This window comes from Primulina eburnea, chromosome 2 (assembly GCF_022965805.1).
Source record: "Primulina eburnea isolate SZY01 chromosome 2, ASM2296580v1, whole genome shotgun sequence".
Lineage (NCBI taxonomy): Eukaryota > Viridiplantae > Streptophyta > Magnoliopsida > Lamiales > Gesneriaceae > Primulina > Primulina eburnea.
Window position 1 is genome coordinate 42,563 of NC_133102.1, and position 23,088 is coordinate 65,650.

A 23,088-nucleotide genomic window follows, 5' to 3' on the forward strand; every position below is an offset into this window, starting at 1 on the left:
ATGAGGTGAGCTCTGGGCTCCTGAACTGATTCAGGGTGAAAACCATATTCAAACTTGGCGTAACCAAGATGAGGTGAGCTCTGGGCTCCTGCACTGGCTGAGGGTGAAAACCCTACTCAAACTTGGTGTAACCAAGATTAGGTGAGCTCTGGGCTCCTGAACTGAGATCGGGTGAAAACCCTTGTAAACTTGGCGTAACCAAGATGAGGTGAGCTCTGGGCTCCTGAAGCTCTGGGCTCCTGATCTGATATCGGGTGAAAACCCTTGTAAACTTGGCGTAACCAAGATGAGGTGAGCTCTGGGCTCCTGAACTGACTGAGGGTGAAAACCCTATTCAACTTTGGCGTAACCAAGATGAGGTGAGCTCTGGGCTCCTGAACTGGCTGAGGGTGAAAATCCTATTCAAACTTGGCGTAACCAAGATGAGGTGAGCTCTGGACTCCTGAACTGAGTGAGGGTGAAAACCCTATTCAAACTTGGCGTAACCAAGATGAGGTGAGCTCTAGGCTCCTGAACTGAGATCGGGTGAAAACCCTTGTAAACTTGGCGTAACCAAGATGAGATGAGCTCTGGGCTCCTGAACTGTCTAAGGGTGAAAACCCTTGTAAACTTGGCGTAAATAAGATGAGATGAGCTCCAGGCTCCTGAACTGTCTAAGGTGAAAACCCTTGTAAACTTGGCGTAACCAAGATGAGGTGAACTTTGGGCTCTTGAACTGGCTGAGGGTGAAAACCCTATTCAAACTTGGCGTAACCAAGATGAGGTGAACTCTGGGCTCCTGAACGGAGTGAAGGTGAAAATCCTATTCAAACTTGGCGTAACCAAGATGAGGTGAGCTCTGGGCTCCTGAACTGGGTGAGAGTGAAAACCTTATTCAAACTTGGCGTAACCAAGATGAGGTGAGCTCTGGGCTTCTTAACTGAGATCGGGTGAAAACCCTTGTAAACTTGGCGTAACCAAGATGAGATGATCTCTGGGCTCCTGAACTGTCTAAGGGTGAAAACCCTTGTAAACTTGGCGTAACCAAGATGAGGTGAACTTTGGGCTCCTGAACTGGCTGAGGGTGAAAACCCTATTCAAACTTGGCGTAACCAAGATGAGGTGAGCTCTGGGCTCCTGAACGGAGTGAGGGTGAAAATCCTATTCAAACTTGGCGTAACCAAGATGAGGTGAGCTCTGGGCTCCTGAACTGGGTGAGGGTGAAAACCTTATTCAAACTTGGCGTAACCAAGATGAGGTGAGCTCTGGGCTTCTTAACTGAGATCGGGTGAAAACCCTTGTAAACTTGGCGTAACCAAGATGAGATGAGCTCTGGGCTCCTGAACTGTCTAAGGGTGAAAACCCTTGTAAACTTGGCGTAACCAAGATGAGGTGAGCTCTGGGCTCCTGGACTGACTGAGGGTGAAAACCCTATTCAAACTCGGCGTAACCAAGATGTGGTGAGCTCTGGGCTCCTGAACTGGCTGAGGGTGAAAACCCTATTCAAACTTGGTGTAACCAAGATGAGGTGAGCTCTGGGGTCCTGAACTGAGATCGGGTGAAAACCCTTGTAAACTTGGCGTAACCAAGATGAGATGAGCTCTAGGCTCCTGAACTGTCTAAGGGTGAAAACCCTTATAACCTTGGTGTAACCAAGATGAGGTGAGGTCCGGGGCTCCTACAAGACATGGTGAAAACCCGTGTAAGCTTCAATAATTTTGAAAGAAAATGTATAATTTTAATAATGTAACTGAATATAGCATCGAATACTTAGGTCCTTTCTACAAAAGTAACTGACAGAATAAAAGGAATTAGAGGTATAATATCTAAGTGATGTTATTTGCGGAGGTGGTAAGCATTTCATGGCCTCTTCAATTTCTTCTCTGCCAGATCTTCGAAGTAGTAGGCACCCGAGCTAAGCTTCTCCATCACCTTGAATGGTCCTTTCCATCTTGGATCTAACTTTCCCACGTCCACATCTTGAACCTTCTTCCAAGCTAAGTCTCCCACTTGAAAGCTCCTCTGAATGACCTTCCTATTGTACGATTGAGTTGTGCGTCTCTTGTAAGCTTTCATCCTTATGGCCGCAGCTTCCCTCTTTTCTTCCAAGAAATCTAAGTCTGCTGCTCGCCTCTCACTATTTCGCTCATCATAGAATATTACTCGGGAGGTCTCTTCATCGATCTCTGCCGGAAGCACTGCCTCATTTCCATAAACTAAGCTGAAAAGCGTCTCCCTGATGCCAATCTTCGGAGTGGTTATGTACGACCATAGCATGCTTGGGAGCTCTTCCACCCAATTTCCTTTTGCATTCTCACGTCTACGTCTTTGCTCAGTGTTCCCACAGACGGCGCCAATTGATGTTACCAAAATCGGTGATGCTAACTGGGAGGTCAGATATTTGCTTGGGGAGCTCGGATAAGACCTTCGGAAGATACCTGGGAGGTCGGACCTTCGCCTAGGGAGCTCGGATCAAACACCTCGAAATCAAGAAACACAAACAAGAGTGTTAGAAGGGGACCGGAAGGTTGTTCCGGCGTAGCTCCTCCGACGCTCAAGTCAGAGAATAGAAAACTGAGAGAATAACATGTGTGCTGAGAGAATGTGTGTATGTGAGTCAGTAAAACAATGAACGGAACCTGATATTTATAGGAGAACAATAGAGTCCTAGTTTGGCACATTAGGATCTTCAGAATCTTCGGAAGATTTGATTAGATCTTGCCCAGATTTGGTTTAGATATCGTGCCAGATTTGATTGGATCTTTAATGGGCTTTACCTTTCTGGGCTTTGATCTTTGTGGGCTACGCGCTTAATATCTGAGTAAAGGCTCTCGTAGGTATGAGCCCGCCTGAAGCCAGGACCTTATGGGAGCTCGGCCGAGATGTTTCCAATCACGCCGATATCATAATTTGGGAGGTCGGCTCGGCATCATCTTGGGAGGTCGGCATGGGAGCTCGGCGTGGGAGGTCGGTTGACTTCCCCGATCGAGGGAACTGCTGTTATAGGAGGTCGGCTCGGCATCATCTTGGGAGGTCGGCATGGGAGCTCGGCGTGGGAGGTCGGCTGACCTCCCCGATCGACGGAACTGCTGTTATGGGAGGGCGGCTGGGATCATCTTGGGAGGTCGGCATCGGAGCTCGGCGTGGGAGGTCAGAACTGCTGCTATGGGAGGTCGGCTGGGATGACCTCCAACGCTTCCCTGAATGCCGAGTTCTCAACTAGATGGGCTACCGAGAGCGGGCCGAACCCATCCTCAATCCGAGAGTATCATATCTCGTAAGCCATATTCCTCCCTTACACTTCCTCATCTGGTCAGTTCTCAAAACTGCAACCTTTTTGTATTGCACATATATAGTTGCTGTGCGTGTGTGTAGAGATTGATGAAAAATGTCTGTATACTCCGCCGGTCAAGTGGTGCAGTCTGTGAAACTCTTCGCGGGAAACCACGTCGGCGGCTTTAGGAAATATTTGGTTTTTGTTGATTTTGTGGGATTGTGTGGTGACTGTTAAGATTGGAACTTGGACCTAACTCAACCCCAAAAGCTAGCTCAAGGGGGGAGGATTATCCAAGCCAATATATGCCACTCAAAGGTTAATTATTTAACCGATGTGGGACATTTAACAGTGGCAAGAAGTCCAAGAAAAGTAGGAGCCGTCGAAGCAAAGTTGGGTGTGGTGGTGTCAGGTGTGAATGGTGGGAATGTTCAGAGGAATCTTCTTGTTCCGTTAAGTCAGTTCTTGATGTTGAACGTGTTGATAATGCATCACGACGACAGTCTTCTGACCTGAAACCGAAGGTGGGGTGTTGATTCGCTGTTTGTGTGTGTGCGTGTGCGCGCGTTGAGTTGTTTTTCATATAATCGATTTCTTGGAATCCGGATGACTCTTGTCCAAGCGCATGTGCCCGTTTTTACGTGCAATTGGTTTTAATATTTGGACTTTTTGAATCTTGAGTGAAAATCTTGCGGGGTTAACGAAATGGGTTGTGATCGTAGTTTGTTAAGTTTTTTCCTTTTCCATTTCTTTTACCTTATTGTTCTTAATTTGTCGGAGGATGGCGGAGGGGAGACTCGAACGTGTTTGGTGGGTTGACTTTGATTTCCATCCTCTTTTGTTGTTTGCATGATACTTGACCGTGTTCTTAGCTTGATATCGCTGCTGTGAACTGAAACACCGGTTTGCAAAAGTTATTCTTACCCCCTACTTTATTCATTTTTTAATAATTGATAGGTTGACTTCTTGGCTTCAATCATTTCTCTGAACTTTGTTGTGTGAGTGCAATATGATCAAATTGGAAAGTTATTCTTATACTCATCTCACTTCATTTATCATCATTTCATGATATTCTATTGTGATCGCGATGCTGATAGCATAAACTTTCCCTTTTTCTGACGACAGAGTTCGTTTTGTATGAATTCAGTTTTTATGTATCAGTGAGTCGACTTTCATGCTAAGTTGTCAAGTCCCAGCATTTTTTGGCTTACTTTATTGTATCGTCTGGGAGAATATTTAATATGTTGATCGCTTCTTTAGCATATTATTTGATAATTTTGGAGATTGTCAAGTTTCTGGTTTACCTTCTGTTGAGAGCAGTCAACAACATCCAGAAGGATGCAAATATGTGATTTTATAGTGTGTAAATAGAATTGCACGATGCTGTTGACTGCTCTTAACTTATGCTGTTCCTTGTGTATGATTTTCGGACTTTTCTTCTGTTCCTAGTGAAATATATGTCTTTAGATGTATAGCTGGTTTAGAAAATGGCTATTTCGAAGCTTCATCTAGGCATATATTTGGGGCTGGATCGGGGATACAATCGAGAGTATGACTTGAATCAAAAATCTTTGCTTATGTGGTGGTCTGTAGAAGAAGAGGAAAGGACATAAAATTGGCTTGTTTCTTATGTATATGCAACAGGTTGGGGACCATTGAGAAATTTTATTTTATTAATTTCTATTTTATGCCACATGTCTCAGTAAATCATTCCATGGTGCTGTGTGGTTTTGAATATTTGATTCTCCCATTGAACACAAAATATGAGAACCCACTTATTTATATACTTGATGATGTGCCCTTTGACATTTAATTTGAATATTATACTCTCGCACTGGGGCATGACAAGATTTTGACAGTGACTCAAAAGTGCACTTCTTTGTTGACTCGGATCTGGATATTGTACTTCATTGTTTTTTTCTAAGGATGCGAAAAATTGAGAACTGTTTAATGCATGTTGCGTAATGTTTCTAAAAAATTAAATAATTGGTTGATAAATGCCGTGGAAATTGGAAGAAATTTTAAATTTTTTTTCCATATGGTTAAGGTGTGAATGTGTTTGTGAGATTAGATAAGCTTTTTAAGTTGCAAAAATTGTGTTGATTTTTTTTTAAATTTTTAATTCATATTTAGTGGAAAGTGAGGAAGGACGATCAAGAATGCAAATAAATGCTTGTGGGGGTAGCCTAGGCGCTCCCGAGATATTCACAAGTTTCTTCAGGTTTGGCATCTTTTGTTGTTTAGAGTTTGAGTTCATTATTTTCTATTTCTTTTTTTAACTTTATATAAATATATTGTCATATTTTAGTTAAGTGTGACATTTCAGACAATATTGCCAAAAAAATGAAAAGTAACATATACTTTGAAAATTATCTCCTAGATATTGACGAGATATATTGGAAGGTGGAGGTAGTTGAATCTCTTGACATTTTTAAAGTATTTATCCAAATAGAACCTTAATATATTAGAAGATTCAAGTGATAATTGTAAAGAGTTAGTAGATTCTAAAATATTATTGTTTAGAGTCTTTGAGGGTGTTCGGTTAAACTTATTTAAAATAATTTGTAAGCTCATATGTCTTATTAAATGTTTCATGATTTTACAAACTACATGATCTTATTTTAAAAATAAGTTATTGATGTTTTTGGATAAAATAAGATAAAGAAGTATGTATGATATTATATCTTTTTGTTATGATAATTACCAAAATAACATAAATCATATCACTATGAAATAATAATTTTATTAATAATTGTTCATGTAAGAATGGTAACAATAATAAATATTAATTATTATAATATGATATATGATTAATTATGTTATTATTATTAATTATAATATAATAATTATTAATGACTATTTAATAGTACTAATGATAATATAATACAAGTAATAATAATTATTATTATTGGATATTAATAATTTATATATTTTTTATATGATGATATATTTGAAATATTATAAAATATTATAAAATATATAAAGATAATTTAGTCTTTAAAAAACATTTAAATAAGATCATAAAAATAAGTTATGAAATCTATTTTTTTAAAAAAAAACTATAAACTGTTCCATAACTATTTAAATCATAAAAATAAGTTATGAAACTGTGTGTTGGTATTTAATTATTTGGTAAATTCCATGTCATTTATTGCACTTTTTTTTTCTGCCTTTTAATCTTCCTCACTGAGGCCTTCTATCTTTTATGCAATGTAGTCTGGAGTTTCGCATCGTATTACATAATGTGACTCGTGTAAAGTTTGGGTTCCAGGCGATTTTCTATCTCGTGTTTCCCTCTACTATTTATTTATTTATCTATTCATATTTGTTTCCTCCCCTTTTTTTTTTTTTTTCATTTCATTTCTTTTTCTTTGCTTTGTAGAGAGGCTATTGACAGTGAGTCTCTGTCCGCCGGTTGTGCCTCCTACCGATCTTCGTATTCATCGCCGAGTGTTTTTCATTCCACTCTCATTTTATTTTATTTATTGCACATCTGTCTCTAGAGTGACAATTGTAGTTTTGCTTCGTTTTCATTACCCAAGTCTTCCGCGTTACATAATCCATGGCCAGTTTCGTCTTCATTTTCTGAGGAATATGGACTCACGGCTACCCGACTGAGTATGGTGGTGATCACTGAACGTGTTGTAACTTGTAAGTGTTCATGGACCCGTTTTCTGGAAGTGTTGTCGTGGTGTGGATTTTAAACAAATTAAGAGGGTGCATCTAATTTCCTTCTCCATATGTTTTTTATATACACCCATGCTGAGATTGTTTAGACAATTTTGTTCAGTTGGTGCAAGGAAAGTTAGCAAGTTTTATTGTTTGTTGTGCAGGGGAAGACCACTTTATAATTTTGATATATATTCTTTTGTTTCAACCTTTTTTGGTTGTTGTGACCAAGATAGAATTTTTTGTCCAATGCCTGAATCCAACCAATATAGGTACGTTTATGTTCTTTATAGTTTCTGTGTGTTTTCAGTCGTAATATGTTTTGAATTTCGTTTGAAATATCATAATTAAGTTTTATTTCATTTGCCAATCTTTACTATCGTTTTGTAACTAATGATTGATAATCATATATAAAAATTTTATACAAAATTATATAAAATAATAATAACAAAAAGGATTTTTTTTCTTCCTATTTTTAAGGCAATCGTACAACGTCTGGGTTGGTGGCATGTACAGATGTAGGAGCGAGAAAAATGCGGGGAGAGAAATTTAAAACGGGAAGAACCCACTGGTTAATGTTTTTTCGACGAAAAAAGGCATTTCATATTTTCTTAAGAGTATTTCGGTGACGGGATTAATCGCTCTGCCGTTGCCGTTTCGTCTCCCTGAATGCCTCACCAGTGTTCAGGGTTCGTTTTCCCGATATTTTTTTCATTGTTGTTGTTTATTTTGTTCATTTTTCTCCTCAATTGGTGATGGGAATGTGTTTGGATGCTGTTTGTCTGTAATCATTGCGTTTGTTTGTTTGTTTTGGATGATTCTATGGGCATCACCATGGTATAGTATATTTATTTGTTCAAAAAATATTGAAGCTACGTCCAATTTCAATCTTTATCATCTTTTTTCACGATTTCTATGTATTTATTCTTTTCGTTACATTGATTATGCAAAACGAGGATATTCATTAAAGAATGATGGCAAATGACCCTATCGGTATTCCTGTGCAGTCCATTTTGGCGACCTTTAAGCGGAGGAGCGAGGGAATAATATGATGGTATGTGTGATGTATCTCAACATTTTCTCACAGTTTTTTGCGCATTTTGTGTATCTGAGTTTTGATTCCTGTGTGTAGAATCCAGTTTACATCATGGATTTTAAACGTATTGATTGATGTTTTGCAGGTGTCCGGAGATTAGCACCTTAGTTCGAGTTTTTGATTTTTGCTGTCTTTTTTGTGCGAATTTCAAGTAAGACATCCTTAAGTTCCTGCAAACCAGAATCTTTGGTTTATTGATTTTTCTTCCATATGATGCCAGAATTTTGATTTGTGTCTGTGTTTGTGTTTGAAATACCTACTGTTAGTCATTGAATGAATGACTCGCAAATTGGCTCTGGCTAAGGTCAATTAAATAGAAAGAAACATTGATTCTCCCAACGATAGCAATTGATGATATTCAATCCAATTAACCATCAAGGCTTGGGATCGGCGACCGGGAACTGGTAGCAAAATGATTCTAACAAATTGAATAGAAATTATATGAAACAGTAGTATTATAAGTTCATTGAACTTGTCGATTAATCTTGAAATCTTAAATTTTGCTTTTTGTTTTTACAGGCATGTGATGTCTAATCTCCCAGAGAAGACAAACCCTCTAGAAATCCTTTAAGAAGCAACCTTTAGCATGTATAATAGCCATCGCCTGCATGATATTTCTAAAAATGGCTGTAGCCGTTGATCAAGGTCATGAATTCAAGCCATTCCCCCGACCCCCAAGATACAAACTCCAATCCTTCACTCAGCTCGACTACAAAATGCTCGACTTTAGTCAATCCAAACTCGCACAATCTTTGAAACATGCCTTCCAGTCTACCAACATCTACAGAAGCTTTTCCACCCCATGCCTATCTAATTCTTCCACGGTAGAAGACGACTTTGGTCCCAATGCCAGAATTGAAATAATAGGGGGCCACACTGCACCAAGAGTACGTGCTCTGGTCGTGGAAGTTGCAATAGCCATAGCTTCAGGTGTCAATCCAGAGCCAGCATGTAATGGGCTTGGCGGTGCCTACTTTATGCGCTCTCGAGATGGTGATACTATAGCTGTTGCGAAGCCTATGGACGAGGAACCTCTAGCATTCAATAATCCAAAATGTTTTGGTGGGCGGATGTTAGGCCAACCTGGCATGAAACACTCCATTAGGATCGGTGAAGCAGGTCTTCGTGAAGCAGCAGCTTATCTTCTTGATCATGATGGTTTTTCCAGGGTCCCACCAACGGCATTGGTTAAATTTTCTCACGTCAGGTTCAACATGAATAACGTGGAGGCAGATTTGTCTCCGCCCCTTAAAATTGCATCACTTCAATGTTATGTGAAGCATGATTCTGATGCAGGAGATTTGGGCCCTTCAAGCTTCTCAGTCAATTCTGTACACCATATTGGTATTTTAGATGTGAGGCTAATGAATCTTGACAGACACGCTGGGAATATTCTGGTGAAGCAAGAGAAAGAGAATTATGCTGGGGGGAATGCCGAGTTAGTTCCCATCGACCATGGGTTTTGCTTGCCTGAGTCACTCGAAGATCCATATTTCGAATGGCTGCACTGGCCTCAATCTTCAATACCATTTTCTGAGTCAGAAGTTGAGTACATATCTGGTCTTGATCCGTTTAAAGATGCAGAACTGCTAAGAACTGAGCTTCCATTAATTCGAGAGTCTTCCATCCGAGTTCTTGTGCTCTGTACGATCTTTCTGAAGCAAGCAACCAAATTTGGGCTATGTCTTGCTGACATAGGTGAAATGATGACTCGAGAATTTCATGGAGGAGAAGAGAATTGGAGCACGTTGGAGATTCTATGTTTAAATGCTAAAGTCAACCTGAATGATAGAAATTGTGATGATAATACCAGGGATAATCAAAATGTAGAAGAAGTTAATGAGATGTTCCAATTTGACGATGATGAAGATGAAATGAAAGACGACCTCAACCAAGATTCAGGCTTCCTCCAAATGCTACATAAACCCCCCCTAAAAGGTAAGCCACCACTAATTCCAAAATTCTCATCGATGAGTGCATTAGATGTTCCTTCATCGTTTCACTTGAATAAGAGCGAAGATCGTGACAAAGTTCTTGAGAAGAGCACCTATTTGGATAATAATTCTTCGAATGAAGATGAACACCAGGACGATAATCTCAAATCCAGTGGATTGATGCGGAGCCTGAGTTGCGCTGTACCAAATTATAGCCATGATGTTCAGGTCATTTCTTTCGAGGAAATGTACGAGGAGGAATGGCAGTCGTTCTTGGAGAGTTTTGAAAGACTTTTGCCCGAGGCATTCGAGGGGAGGTCTATGTGCTCATCTAAGCAAAGATTGGGATCTTCTTGTGAGTTTTGAAGAGATAATCTGAAGATCAAGAATCACGTGAGTAGTGTCAAGTAATCATGTATATTAGCACCGTGGAATGTGACTTTCTGTATGTTACAGATACAAGATTCTTATGTGGGAGGAAAAGTGATAGGCAACAAGACATCCTTTCCTCCCTCGCTTGTTTTTGCATGTTTTATTTTCAATTTTACTCACCCTATGATATAGTTTAGAAGGTAGAGATTTCTTTTTCGTTTAGACTGTACATGAATTGATCTTGTTATATTACTGTATTTGCAGAAAATTTTAAGCCGTTTTTAATTGTAAAAAAAAAATACTTCATAAAATATATGGGTATTCAGTACATTTCTAATGAAATTTAACCACCAATGACCAGAAAAGACTTCTTTCCAAGGTCGGATACATTAATTATTTACAAAGAAACTCCTTCCATTTGCCACCCCTACACTCTCTATTTGAGTCCAATCACTTCACGGGCAACTCCCTTCTTCGCATCCGCTTCTATGGCGTTCTCTTTTCTTGTCAATTCGAAGGACCCAAATTTGGGAGTCAATTCAGGTCAGTCAAGACTGAACGAAAACTCGGAATTCAACGTCGTCTTCTTCTTGTTGAGTCCGGGAACTCTTTCTCTTTGGCCGCGAAAGGAGTTTTTAATGTCCGGGCTGTGCTGTTCCATGGCGCGTGCTTGTATTATTCACTGTACAAGTCAACATGTGTCTTATTATAAATTTATAATATTTATTATCCAAATCTATATATATAAAAGTAGAGTTTTTGTCAAAATAAAAAAGTTCACGTCAAAATTACTTACTAAAAAAAGAAATAAAACATTTAATGAATATTGACATATATCTATTGCAATAAATGATCATTTCAATTATTGTTTGCATTGATTATATCAATTCATTTAATTCAATTTTGAATTTAATTAATTTTTTTATTAATCAAATGTAATTTATATATTATATGTTTTTTTTAAAATTTTTGCATGGATTATATCAATCAATTTAATTAAAAATCGTATAATTAAATTTAAAATACAAATGATTGTAATATTCAGTATCACTCATTAGATAAATCATTCAAAATATATTTTTCTATTTTATTTTTCTATTTTAAGTAATTTCTTGCCCAAATTATATATATATATATATATAAAATAAAAAACATCTATCATGAAAATTGACATATGTGTATTGCAATAAATGATCACTTCAATTATTGTTTCCATTGATTATATCAATTAATTAAATTTTGAATTTAACTAATTTTTATATTAATTCAAATGTAATTTATGTATTATATGTTTTTTTTACTCAAATTAAAACTAAACTTTATTGAAAACATAAACTATATAAAAAATTTTACATTGATTATCTCTATCAGTTTAATTAAAAACAGTATAAATAAATTTAAAATACAAATGATTGCAATGTTCAATATCAATTATTCTATTTTAAGTAATTTCCTGCCTAAATTACTTACTAAAAAAGAAATACAATATTTAATTAGTTTATTTAATTTTTCTAAAAATTAAATTGGCTGAATATCAAAAGTTATCACTACAACAAAATTTTCTAATGAACATTAATTTACCATTTAATAATCATAAATTTTTTTATCTCAAATACATATTATTTCGAAATTACATTAATTTGAAAGAATTAATTCATTGTAATTTTCTTCCAAAATAATATTATATATATATATATATATTTATATATATATATATTATATATTTTGAATTGTTTTATTAAAAATTCAAATAAGATAGCACAAAAAAATTAAAAGATATAGATTTAAAAGAGTTTCAAATGAACATTATTACTCTCAATAAACATATATATTACCCTCAATAATCAGAAATGTTTGACACTCAATGTATACAATTCGAGATTTCCATAATTTGAAAGAATTTATGTATGATATAATTATGTCAAAATCATTCAATGTATAATTTTTGTCTCTTGGGATGTCTTATTTAAATTTTAAAATTATAAATAATGCAATATTGCATATTATATTAGAAACCAATTTTATTCTATTTATCTTACTAAATTTATCTACTCCAAAATTGAATTCTGAAATGACTCCTCTTTTTAGCACCATATAAGAGTTGAATCCTTCCAAAATGTAATGTTCGTTTAAATTTATATTTGTTCGTTGTTATGAACTACCTACATATGGAAACAATGAGAACAACAAGACACTTTGAAATCTGTCTTGTATGATCGAGAAGTAAAAAATATTATTCATCTATTTGTACAAAATTTTAATTATTACGTTTTACTAATTTGATAATTTTATTCTATATAACAAAGTTCATGAATACATGATAGTATAAAATTTTCCATAATGGAAATGAATAAACCAATTCTAAAGAAATAAGCATCTTATCAGAAGACACCGTATAAAATTTATTGACATTATTTTCGAATACAAATAATAAATGTTAATTAAATAAATTTTCTGATTTATACATAATTTATTTATGATCATATGTTTCATTTTTCTTTCGGAATAATAGAATGTTGTGTATATTATGAAGAGATTTTGTAAATAAAATCACAACTCATTTGGATAAAAATATTGATTAAACAATTATTGTTATCATTTACATGTGTCAAACACGTGTCATTTCACAAAATTTTTTGTGAATGTGGATTTAGACGAAATTACTGAATTTTTAACAAAATATTTCTCATTAATTTTATTGAATGTGATTTAAAAAATCACATGTTAAAAAATAATAATATATAGCTTCTCGAAAATTAAAGAATTAAATATGTATTAAAGTTGGTGGCTGACATCAATACACTAAAAACGATAAGCATCATGTCATTTCCTTAGGCTAACACAATCTAAAATTTTGAGATATGACAGTGATTATTAGCCAAAAAAATTAATCGACATATGTTGTATCTAAGAAATTTTTTTAAAATTAACGAACAATAGTTTTTTGTTTTTTTAAAAAAAATTATATTATTTTTTTTAAAATTTAAATATAGATTCATTTTTACTAATTTTTAATAATATTATCTCGTGCATCGCACATGTTAAATACTAGTGTGATATAAAAGTATACTTTTTACAATTACACCCTATTCGTTGGTTAGATCGGTGGGGGGCAGGAAAATCGAGTTTATATACAAGAGATGTATGTGGACTGTGGTATTGAAGTGTAATTAAATTCGATACACAATTGCCACATATTAGAGTTTTATATACAAGAGATGTATGCGGCATTGAAGTGGAATTAAATTCAATATACAACTGTTACAAATAGTAGATTCTTGTGAGAAAATCTTGTACATGAGAAAGAATACACAATTGTCACAAATAGTATATTATTGTGAGAAAGTCTTGTAACATGAGAAAGATCGGGTTGATGTATATTTATAATAAAAATAATATTTTTTTACAGAAAAATACTTTGGCTCAGATATTCATATCATTGAAAACAATTGTTAAATTTTATTATCAGATAATATGTGTAAATTAGTTACAAATTGTTGGTTAATTGTTTTCTCGAATTTTAAAATTTTAGTTTTTCTTTTTAAAATGTTCATTGGGTATCATATGATTTAAATCATTAATCAGATCTTTAGATTTGATTTACCTTTCGTTTAAGAACGATTGACACCAAACCAGTCGGGCACAAGAGGAGTTAGTCCTTCTTGTAAATCCCCACTAACAATCTTCTGTAATCAACCACTTTCTTCAATCTTCTAAATCAGATCCACGATCAAAAAATGAATTCCTCATATAGATCGCACAAGAGATCTAAACGAAATTTGCGCTGAGCATTGATCGTCAGAATTCCCAAACTTCAGGGGCGGTGCGGCGACGTTGGTGCGGCGACGAGGCAGTGCTGTCAAGGAGGGTTCTCGGTCGATGGTGAGAGAGAGAGAGAGAGAGAAATCTTGTGTACAAAATTTGTGTGTAAATTTATGTATGTAATTCAACTATTGAATACACATATATTAGAAGATTTTCCATGATCTAATCAAGACTCTCAATTTTCAGGATAGTGTTTTTCACAATTCAAATAATCTCATATATGTATTTCTTACTCTTGAAAATAACATAAATTATTAAATTATTATCTACTTTTGATCATATATATATAAATATACATATTTATTTATAGTCTAAATTATATAACTTTTATTTGATTACTCAATTAATTAAATAATATATTATAGAGCCTTTTAGAATGTTTCCTGAAACTTTTGCATTTAGTATTCGCTATTACTAATTCATTATTTAAATTAATATATTCTAAACTTACTAAATAAATAATTGTGAACTAGTTATAACATTGATTGATGATCAGACATTGTCGATGTGTCAAGGATACAAAACTCGTTCATATAATGAAAAATGAAAATTTTGAAAGTCAATTTTTCCACAGGTCAATTTTTAGCAACGGCCAGTTTTGTGAACTTTTTCACTAAAACAACTCGTTCCATTCTCCTTATTTAATTATCAGTTAAGTTAAATTCCACAACTTTTATTATATGAAATCAACTTATAAATTATTTTATAAGTAATTTATTTGATCTCCATAAAACTACACTCGTCAAATTCAACTCCTTGAACTTTAATGTCTCAACGGGAATATGAAATTATTTGTGTGACACTCAATAGTTCATGGATACAGTTAACCATGGGTTCACAGCTTCATGAGATTTAGAACAATAACTGTTCCTATTCGGGATTACCCTAATTAGTCAAATTCTTTTCATCGACCCCTTGATCAAGAATGTCAGAACTCAAGTCTGATTACACCTATTGGATCATTATTGCCAAGTGTTTTGGAGGCTCTCTTTGCCTTTTCACAATGACACATTTTTGCGGAGCTCCATACACGTTAGGGGGTGGTTTTACACCTCCGCTTGTTCCTTCAGGGCAAGTAGGCCCAGAAACTTTCAAATTTTGCGGCTCTTGGTTTCTTGAATTCCGACAGTTCTTAGTGGGTATCAAAGTTTTGTCTCCATCCAGTTTCAGGCGGGCATTCACTGCAGGTGGTAGGGGCAATGAGCTATTCTGTGTATTAGGAGTCACCGAAAGTCTGAAACAAAAAACTGTCTGATATTAATTCAAAATCTTGTGACACCATTATCTTAAACCGAGTCACTGACCATAATGTTGAATTTCATGTAAAGATCAAATTTGTTAACCATTATGTTGAAGTTATGTGAGAAAACTATGACAAACTTGGCATCCATCTGAATATGATAGCTTCATTTAATGTGTATCGCATGCATTTAACTCGAACTCAAAATATATGCAGGGAAAACATAAGTTGGGTTCATACAAGGGGTTGAGGTGTTATCTTATAAACGGATTACAGTGGTGATATAACTATTTTAAGGTCTTTGTGTTTGGAAGGTAAGTTAGGAACAACCATATACATTTGGACTACTATGGTTCAACAGCTTAGACTTCCTAATGTTGTAACTCACAGTTACCTTTTAAATGCAATATGCAAAAGCGGTGACTTAGGGAAGGCAGAGTGGCTTGTTAGGGAGATGATATTCCAGGGACCTTTCCTTACCACCACTAATTGTTTCCAAAGAGAACATACATTCTATTAATATAATAAAACAAACATCCTAAAAATATGATAGAACTAAGCACTCAAATGCTATAAAATAATATAAGAGTTGAGAATGTGATACTTTGCAATGCCAAATGTATAGATGCATCATTCTAGTGTAAACTACATCTGAATACAAACATAGATTCAAAGACGCTGCCTAACAAAAACAATAAAATATGTATATTGATTTTATTCTTCTTTGAAATTTCAACGTCTACTTCATTTAATTTCTTTGTCGACATCATTAATTGCTAACAGATCTGACACTACAACATATGCTGAGGCAATTTCTTGCATTAAGATGAATCAAGGAAAATTTTACAAACTTCCTCCTCCTTCACTTACACAGAAAGGAGCAAGATCAATACATGAACTGGCTGCAAAATTAAAAGACTTGATGGATTGTGAAGATACATGTAGTGACACGATTTAACATTTCAAAGTTATTGTTCATATTTGAAGCTCAGCCTGACATTATCGTCACAAGTAAAAAAATGGATGTTTTTATCAGAGTATATTTTCATATGGTTTGCTGCCCATTGAGAAGGAAAGCGCTTTCATAATACACAGATATTAGAGGGTCTTTCTTGGTTTCAAATTTCAATGCTCAAACCTGAGTCGTTTAGCGAACGTGTTAAACCAAAAAAAAATTGTTGTTCAAGTTGCATCCTCGTTCAATTATTTTGAGATAGACTCTATTGTGGTCCAATTTTTGTTGGACAAGCAGTTGGGCTTGAAATGTACGAATTCTCAATTTCGTAGACCAAAAACACGAGTAGTTTTTATTCATCACTCTTCACCTAGAGAACTTAGACCTTTCAATCTTGCTAAAATTACGTCATGTATTATGGAATAATTAAACAATGGTTTCATAAAAATGGGAAAATATAATTGGCATGATATTCAAATTTAGTATTTTTACAGGGATAGTGGAGACCATTTATTTTCAGTCACAATCATGAATTATTAATTAATATTTATTTCAATTTGATATTTCACTGATGGATGAATCTAGATTTTTGAATATTTAATTAATTTGCTATGGTGCCAACTAATCAAACATCATTGAATATTCTATAATGTTGAGGATCGAAGTTGAGTTTAGAGGGGGGTGAATAAACTCTACTCGTTTTTCTTTCTCTTCTGATGAGGTACTAAAATCCTGTTAGAGATAGTAGTTTATCTTGTGCGTATACCTTCACCTAGATTACAATAAAACGTGTGGAAACAATATGATGAAGTAATTGAAAGACAATAAAAACAGTAGGCAGCAGTTGTTTATGGAAGTTCGAAGATGAAATCTTCTACGTCTCCCCTTCTTCTGTTTCCAGAAGGTATAACTAAAAGACTTTGTAAATTACAGTACAACTCTTGTACACACCCACTTCAGAAGGACTTACACCTCAGCCTACTGAAACTCTTAGTTACTCAACTCACAAAACGTTATACACAAAGTTCTGAAAAGACTCTTTTCAGATTACAAACTCTTCCTGATAAAGTATAAGTGATGTAAAGATTGTGAAGAGTGTAAGAATCAGTAGCACAAGATGATCTTCAAAAGATCAGATATTAGCTATGAAGCGTGTGCTACTTTTCTTTGTGTTGAACTTTAAGTACTCAAGGAATTTCGAGATTTGTCTGATAAGTGAAAATAGCTTTGATCCTTGAAAAATAATGTTATGCGAAGTGTCGTGTCGTATAAGGATTTGATCCATGTATATATAAGCGACTGAGTTCAACGTTCATAATCAGATGATGTCTCCAGATAACTGATACATTCAGCTTTATTACCAAAAGAGGTTCCTGCAGAAAAGCTATAAAACAATCAGTCTTGTTTTATACTTAATTGGGTAAAGTTCATTACATGACTCCGTATAGTATTTAATGCTGCAATTAATACTAGTACTAGGAACTTTTAACGGTAACAATTAAGGTAATAACGTTAGGCAACGACTTCTACTGGTTCTATATTTCTATCCTTTCTACTGCTTTAGTTTTACTAGACCAGTAGCTTCTGATAAGTTAGTCTACTGTTCTGGTCTGCTGGTTTTAGTTAACATCGCCACAATAAAATTCATGTCTAACAATTTCCCCCTTTGTGGTGATGCCAAAACCTAAACAGTAGAAAAGCGTTAAATAAAGCAGATAATCATTAAGCAAAAGGATAATGTCAATAAAGTATCAAAGTAAATAATCAATCAGTTTCAATATCCATGTAGACGACTTCTTCATTCTGAGGATCTTGAAGTCTTCTGTATGAAGGTTCAGCTTCATCTTCTGATTGCCTAATTTCTGCTGGATCTCTTCTATCTTCCCCCTTTTTGGCATCAGCGGCAACTACATGCGCCAAGAGATCATTCATTCTTCCAGATAGGTTCTGAATGCCATTGGTGAGCATCTCCAGATACGGAGCTTGAGAAGAGATGCGATCATTCAGTGTAGTGAGAGATTGATTTTGAGAATCGATCTTGGCATCCATAAGTTCCAAGGAAGTGGAAAATGATCGGAAGAGATCATCATGCTCGGTGATTCGGTTGAGTATATCAGTTTGAGCAAGCATGATGTTACTGTGATTTCTCGATATAGCCTGTCTGAAAACGATGGTTTCAGCATGCATTCTTTTCCATGTTTTCCGCCGTGTTATATATGTATTTGTCCATGCGTTCTCTGAAAGTTTGAGCACCAGTGAATTCTGAAATGCTTTCACATGACATACGTTTGACTAAATCAGACACGTTGTTGAGTTCCCGTTGCAGAGTCTCAATCTGAACTTCCAAGTTGAATGCATCTGATTCTGGGAGGAAGTTCGCTCAAGCATGCGTTGCTTAATCTCAGCAAGACGAGAGTTCGACTGAGTTAGAACAGGATGAGAGATAGTCAACGCAGTAGAAACAAGATTAGTGTCCATCAAAGCAGTAGAAGGACCAGGGTTTGCTGAGCTTTCTTCTGGAAGAGTAGAGACCGTGGGTTCAGCAGCAACCAGTGGAGGAGCAATTTCTTCAGCGGGAACGGCCAAGTCAGAGGCCAAATTCTCTTCCGTTGGTGCAATGACAGCAGGTGAGTCTGATGGTTCTGCAGTTGGAGGTGCAGAAGGATGATTCAGAAGAATATGCATTTCTGCTTGATGAGCAGCAGAAAATTTCTCTAAATTTGGCAAGAGAGATGTAGCATCTGGTTCTGCCATATGTTGCACTGGGGTCGGAGAAGGAGAAGGTGGCAATGAAGTAGTCGGTGCTGCTTCCTGAGTGGTAGAGACCGTTGGAACAATTGACTCAATGACTTCTTCAACCGAAGTCAGTTCATGTACAGATAACAGGGATGATGACAGAATGGGCCTTGTTGGAGAAGCAGGACTACTGAGAGCAGAAGCCTTTGGTGAGGCTGTAGTCCTTTCCTCAACTGTCTGAATCTGATGAAAGTCTGGAACAAGGCCGACGTGATATATAATAGGCTCTCCAAAGCCCTGTTCTTGAGCAAGAAGTTGCTCACGCATCTGTTTTAACTTGTCAGAAAGAATCAAAATAACGTTTTGATCCTGAACAGCAGAAGGAACAGTAGGATCAAAATTCGATTCAAGAACTTTCAGAACCGATTCTAGCTTCTGACATTTCAGCTGATCGAGGATGAAACTCCTTCTGCGCAAGGCCTCGATGATATTTTCAGTTTTTGCAAGCTGAAAAATTTTCTTCTCTGCGTTCATCATTTTTGCATAGGTTCCTTTTGTCTTGAAGTAAGCAAAAGAATGGAAAAGTCGGACCGTGTACCACTCATCAAAGAAATTCATGTCATCATTTGCAGAGCTATCGATTTCTGCCAGATGAAGATCAACACCGGTTGTCACAGTTGTTTTGAGTCAAAAAACTGGTGGTTCTTCGATCATTTTTCCTTTGCCTTTATCTGATGATGAAATAGGCAAAATGGGTCGGAATGCAGAAGACCCGCTTGTTGATTCTCGAATTACTATTCCAGACGATGGCTTGAAAGCAGAAGCAGTAGATTGTGCTGGAATAGATGCAGTAGCTTGTACAGACGTAGGAGCAATGGATCGAACAGAAGGAACCACTTCTGGAAACACCTGTCTGATAGGTACTTTCTCAATCTCAGACAGTGTTGCTGTCTTCTTGATCTTAAGAACGGTGCGAGCTTTCTTCTTGGTGGGAGTTGGTACGGGTGGTTGAACAACAGCAGCAGACTCTTCTGATGCTGTTTTGTCCGAATCAGTCGAAATGATCACTATTTTCATTTTAATTTTTCTTTGAGATTTTTGAACCTCAGAAGCAGTTTCTCCAATCTCCTTTTTCAAGGCGACAAACTCAGCCACGGTTGGCTTAGGCCTTAAAGCGAGTACGTTCTCAGCATCAATCATTGACACTGAAGCAGCATCTTGATCACTGGTAGAGGCGAAACCAGCATCCTTGAGCATTGCGCTGATTTGAACAGCGAATCCAGAACTTTTCCTGTCAACCATGTCTTTCATGATTCTGAAGAGGAAACGACTCCAGTCCACTTTGATTTCCTTAGTGATGGCAGTCATCACTTGAACTTTCTCCTTAGTCAACTTGTCGAAAGTGCCGGCTTTGATTAAAATGGCTTTTGCCACAATATCGGCCAGAATTTGATATTCCATTTTGAGTAATTTCTTGTGACAAGAAGGAGACAATTCTTCTCCAGAGGCTGAGAAAGAGCTGAGCGCAATAGACATATCTATCTTGGAGATATCAGATAGTTCAGAAATACCTGAGAGTGGGAGGAGAAAGGTCGCTCCCGAAAGTGTGGCATCAATGGAGATGGATGCATCTCCTTGAGAATGAACGATCTTTCTTTCATGTACTGTCGCTTTAGCGTAAAAATCTAGGAGAACATTTTTGTAAATCACAGCTGGTGCTTCCAGGAATTTTCTAAGTCCTGATTTCTCAATGTCTTGAAACATTTTCACGAGATTTTCATCCTTGACGTTGAGAACAGAAGCAAAATTTACTTGATATGCGTTGAGAATGTATACTCCGGCCATTTTTGTATGAATATAGAATCAGATACAGTTTGCAGTAGTTAGAGATGAAGGACAGAAAGCAGTAGCTGAATAACAACAGTTATGAAACAGTAAAGATGAAAAAGTAAAATTTAAAATAAATATACACCCGTCAAATAAACATAAAGACACGTGTCAGTATGTTTTTGGTTGAGTGTTTGAAAAGATTTGCAGAAATTTTCAGATATACGAATGATTTTAAAAATTTGAAAAAAGCGGGCTGTCCAGACGGTTACTAAAAGAAATCATAGGAAGATTTGTCGTTTTATGATAACGTCTGCTGGAAGTTTCAGGGTGCTGAAATATTTGAGCACTTTGACAAAACCAGCAGACTCGCAGTTTTATTGAAAAGACAAAAATTCCATCTGTTTTCTGAAAAAGGTGTCAAAATCTTAGTCTGACTAAGATACTGTTCCCCCTCGGTAAATGCAACTAATAAGTGGGCATTAAAGCGACAAGTGACTCTTGGAAATCTCTTAATCTGAACTGTTGAAAATGAACAGTCGCAAGAGTCTTTGTTTCTTCTATAAATACCTGCACAACTTGAACGAAGTTAAACAAACATAATCTAAAATGAAAACTCAAGTTAAAAGAGAGTTAGAGTCTGATCCAGAAGCCGAAGAAATGTTCAGAAGGAAGTTTGGAGATATCATTCTTTACGTAATGATCATTGAAACAAACTCCTGGAGTTGTAATGTCCACAGTCAAACAGATCTGTTGCTTCCATTTATATTGAAATGTAGCATCGATTCCTTCCAGAAGCATGCTAATGCGATTAGAGAGTGCTGGTTGATCGATGATGCTGATATCATCTATGATGCCCTGTAAGGCATCTAAAAATACATTAGTGCTGACAAGACCCAAGCTTACTAGATTCTTTTAGGCCTTAAGCTTGTTGGAATCTCTATTCCTGTTGAAGTACTTTGCAAACAAACTGCAGGGTGCTCATATTACTGAAGACAAAAGTTAAATGTACCGCTTCTGGTTAAAGAGCATTTGTAGATCTACTGTTTTTACTTCTGCATTGTTTAATGTACTGGAATGGTTTCTAATAAAATTTCAGTTTTACGTACTTGACCTTCACTTCTGCTTTTCTGCAAATGACTTACTGTTAGTTAAATACGATAAATAACCGAGTAATCATAAAAGCTAAACCAAGATAACAGATAATAATCAAGTTAAATCTATCAAACCAAGAGAGTTACGAAAGTAAGAAAACTTATTTTCTGGTAAAGGTTTTGTGAAGATATCTGCTGTTTGTTGATCAGTAGAAACGTATTCCAGACGAATGTTCTTCTTTTGCACATGATCTCTGATGAAATGATGTCTATGTGCTTTGTTCTGGAATGAAGTACTGGATTTTGTGTGATTGCAATTGCACTGGTATTGTCACAGAATATAGGTGATTCGGAGGCTTGAATCCCATAGTCTCTTAACTGTTGCTGAATCCACAATATCTGAGAGCAGCAGCTTCCAACAGCTAGATATTCTGCTTCTGCAGTAGATGTGGCTATGGAAGCCTGCTTCTTGCTAAATCAGGATATCAGCCTATCATCAAGAAATTGACAAAAACCTCTTGTGCTTTTTCGGTCTAGTTTGCAACCTGCATAATCAGCATCTGAATATCCAATAAGATTTAACAATGAATCACTGGGATACCATAAGCCGACATTTTGAGTTCCTTTTAAGTACTTCAACATACGTTTAGCAGCAATATAATGAGATTGTTTGGGGTTAGATTGAAATCTAGCACAAATACAAACAACAAACATGATATCTGGTCTACTGGCAGTCAGATATAATAATGAACCAATGAGACTGCGATACTGAGTTACCTCTACTGGAATTCCACTTTCATCTTTATCAAGTTTAATAGATGAGCTCATTGGGGTAGAAGCAGCAGAGCATGCTTCCATTCCAAACTTTTTCAGAAGCTCATTGGTGTACTTGGCTTGATTTATAAAAATTCCAGTCTCCAGTTGCTTAATCTGTAATCCTAAGAAGAATGTTAATTCTCCCATCATACTCATTTCGAATTTATCCTGCATCAATTTTCCAAACTTTGCACATAATTTGGGGTTAGTTGACCCAAAAATGATATCATCAACATAGATCTGTACTAAAAGAATATGCTTATTCTTGACT

The 23,088-nt window shown here is 36.0% G+C and overlaps 2 protein-coding genes across 2 annotated transcripts; one reads left to right on the forward strand and one right to left on the reverse strand.

The window, feature by feature from the left end:
* Positions 1 to 1,839: 1,839 nt before the first annotated feature.
* On the reverse strand, positions 1,840 to 2,256 carry LOC140823006 (uncharacterized). Its single transcript, XM_073184055.1, has one exon. It carries the CDS (start codon positions 2,254 to 2,256, stop codon positions 1,840 to 1,842), a length of 417 nt encoding a protein of 138 aa, XP_073040156.1.
* A 5,184-nt stretch (positions 2,257 to 7,440) lies between these two features.
* On the forward strand, positions 7,441 to 10,613 carry LOC140815553 (phosphatidylinositol 4-kinase gamma 8-like). Its single transcript, XM_073174633.1, is given in 5 exon segments — positions 7,441 to 7,611; positions 7,930 to 7,976; positions 8,104 to 8,169; positions 8,538 to 8,583; positions 8,585 to 10,613. Coding segments are annotated over 2 exon segments (1,773 nt in total). The 5' UTR covers positions 7,441 to 7,611; positions 7,930 to 7,976; positions 8,104 to 8,169; positions 8,538 to 8,544; the 3' UTR covers positions 10,319 to 10,613.
* The last annotated feature ends 12,475 nt before the right edge of the window (positions 10,614 to 23,088 follow it).

Excerpts from the sequence above, each read along its gene's own strand:
- LOC140823006 (XM_073184055.1), bottom strand. The coding sequence starts at position 2,256 with ATGCTATGGTCGTACATAACCACTCCGAAGATTGGCATCAGGGAGACG.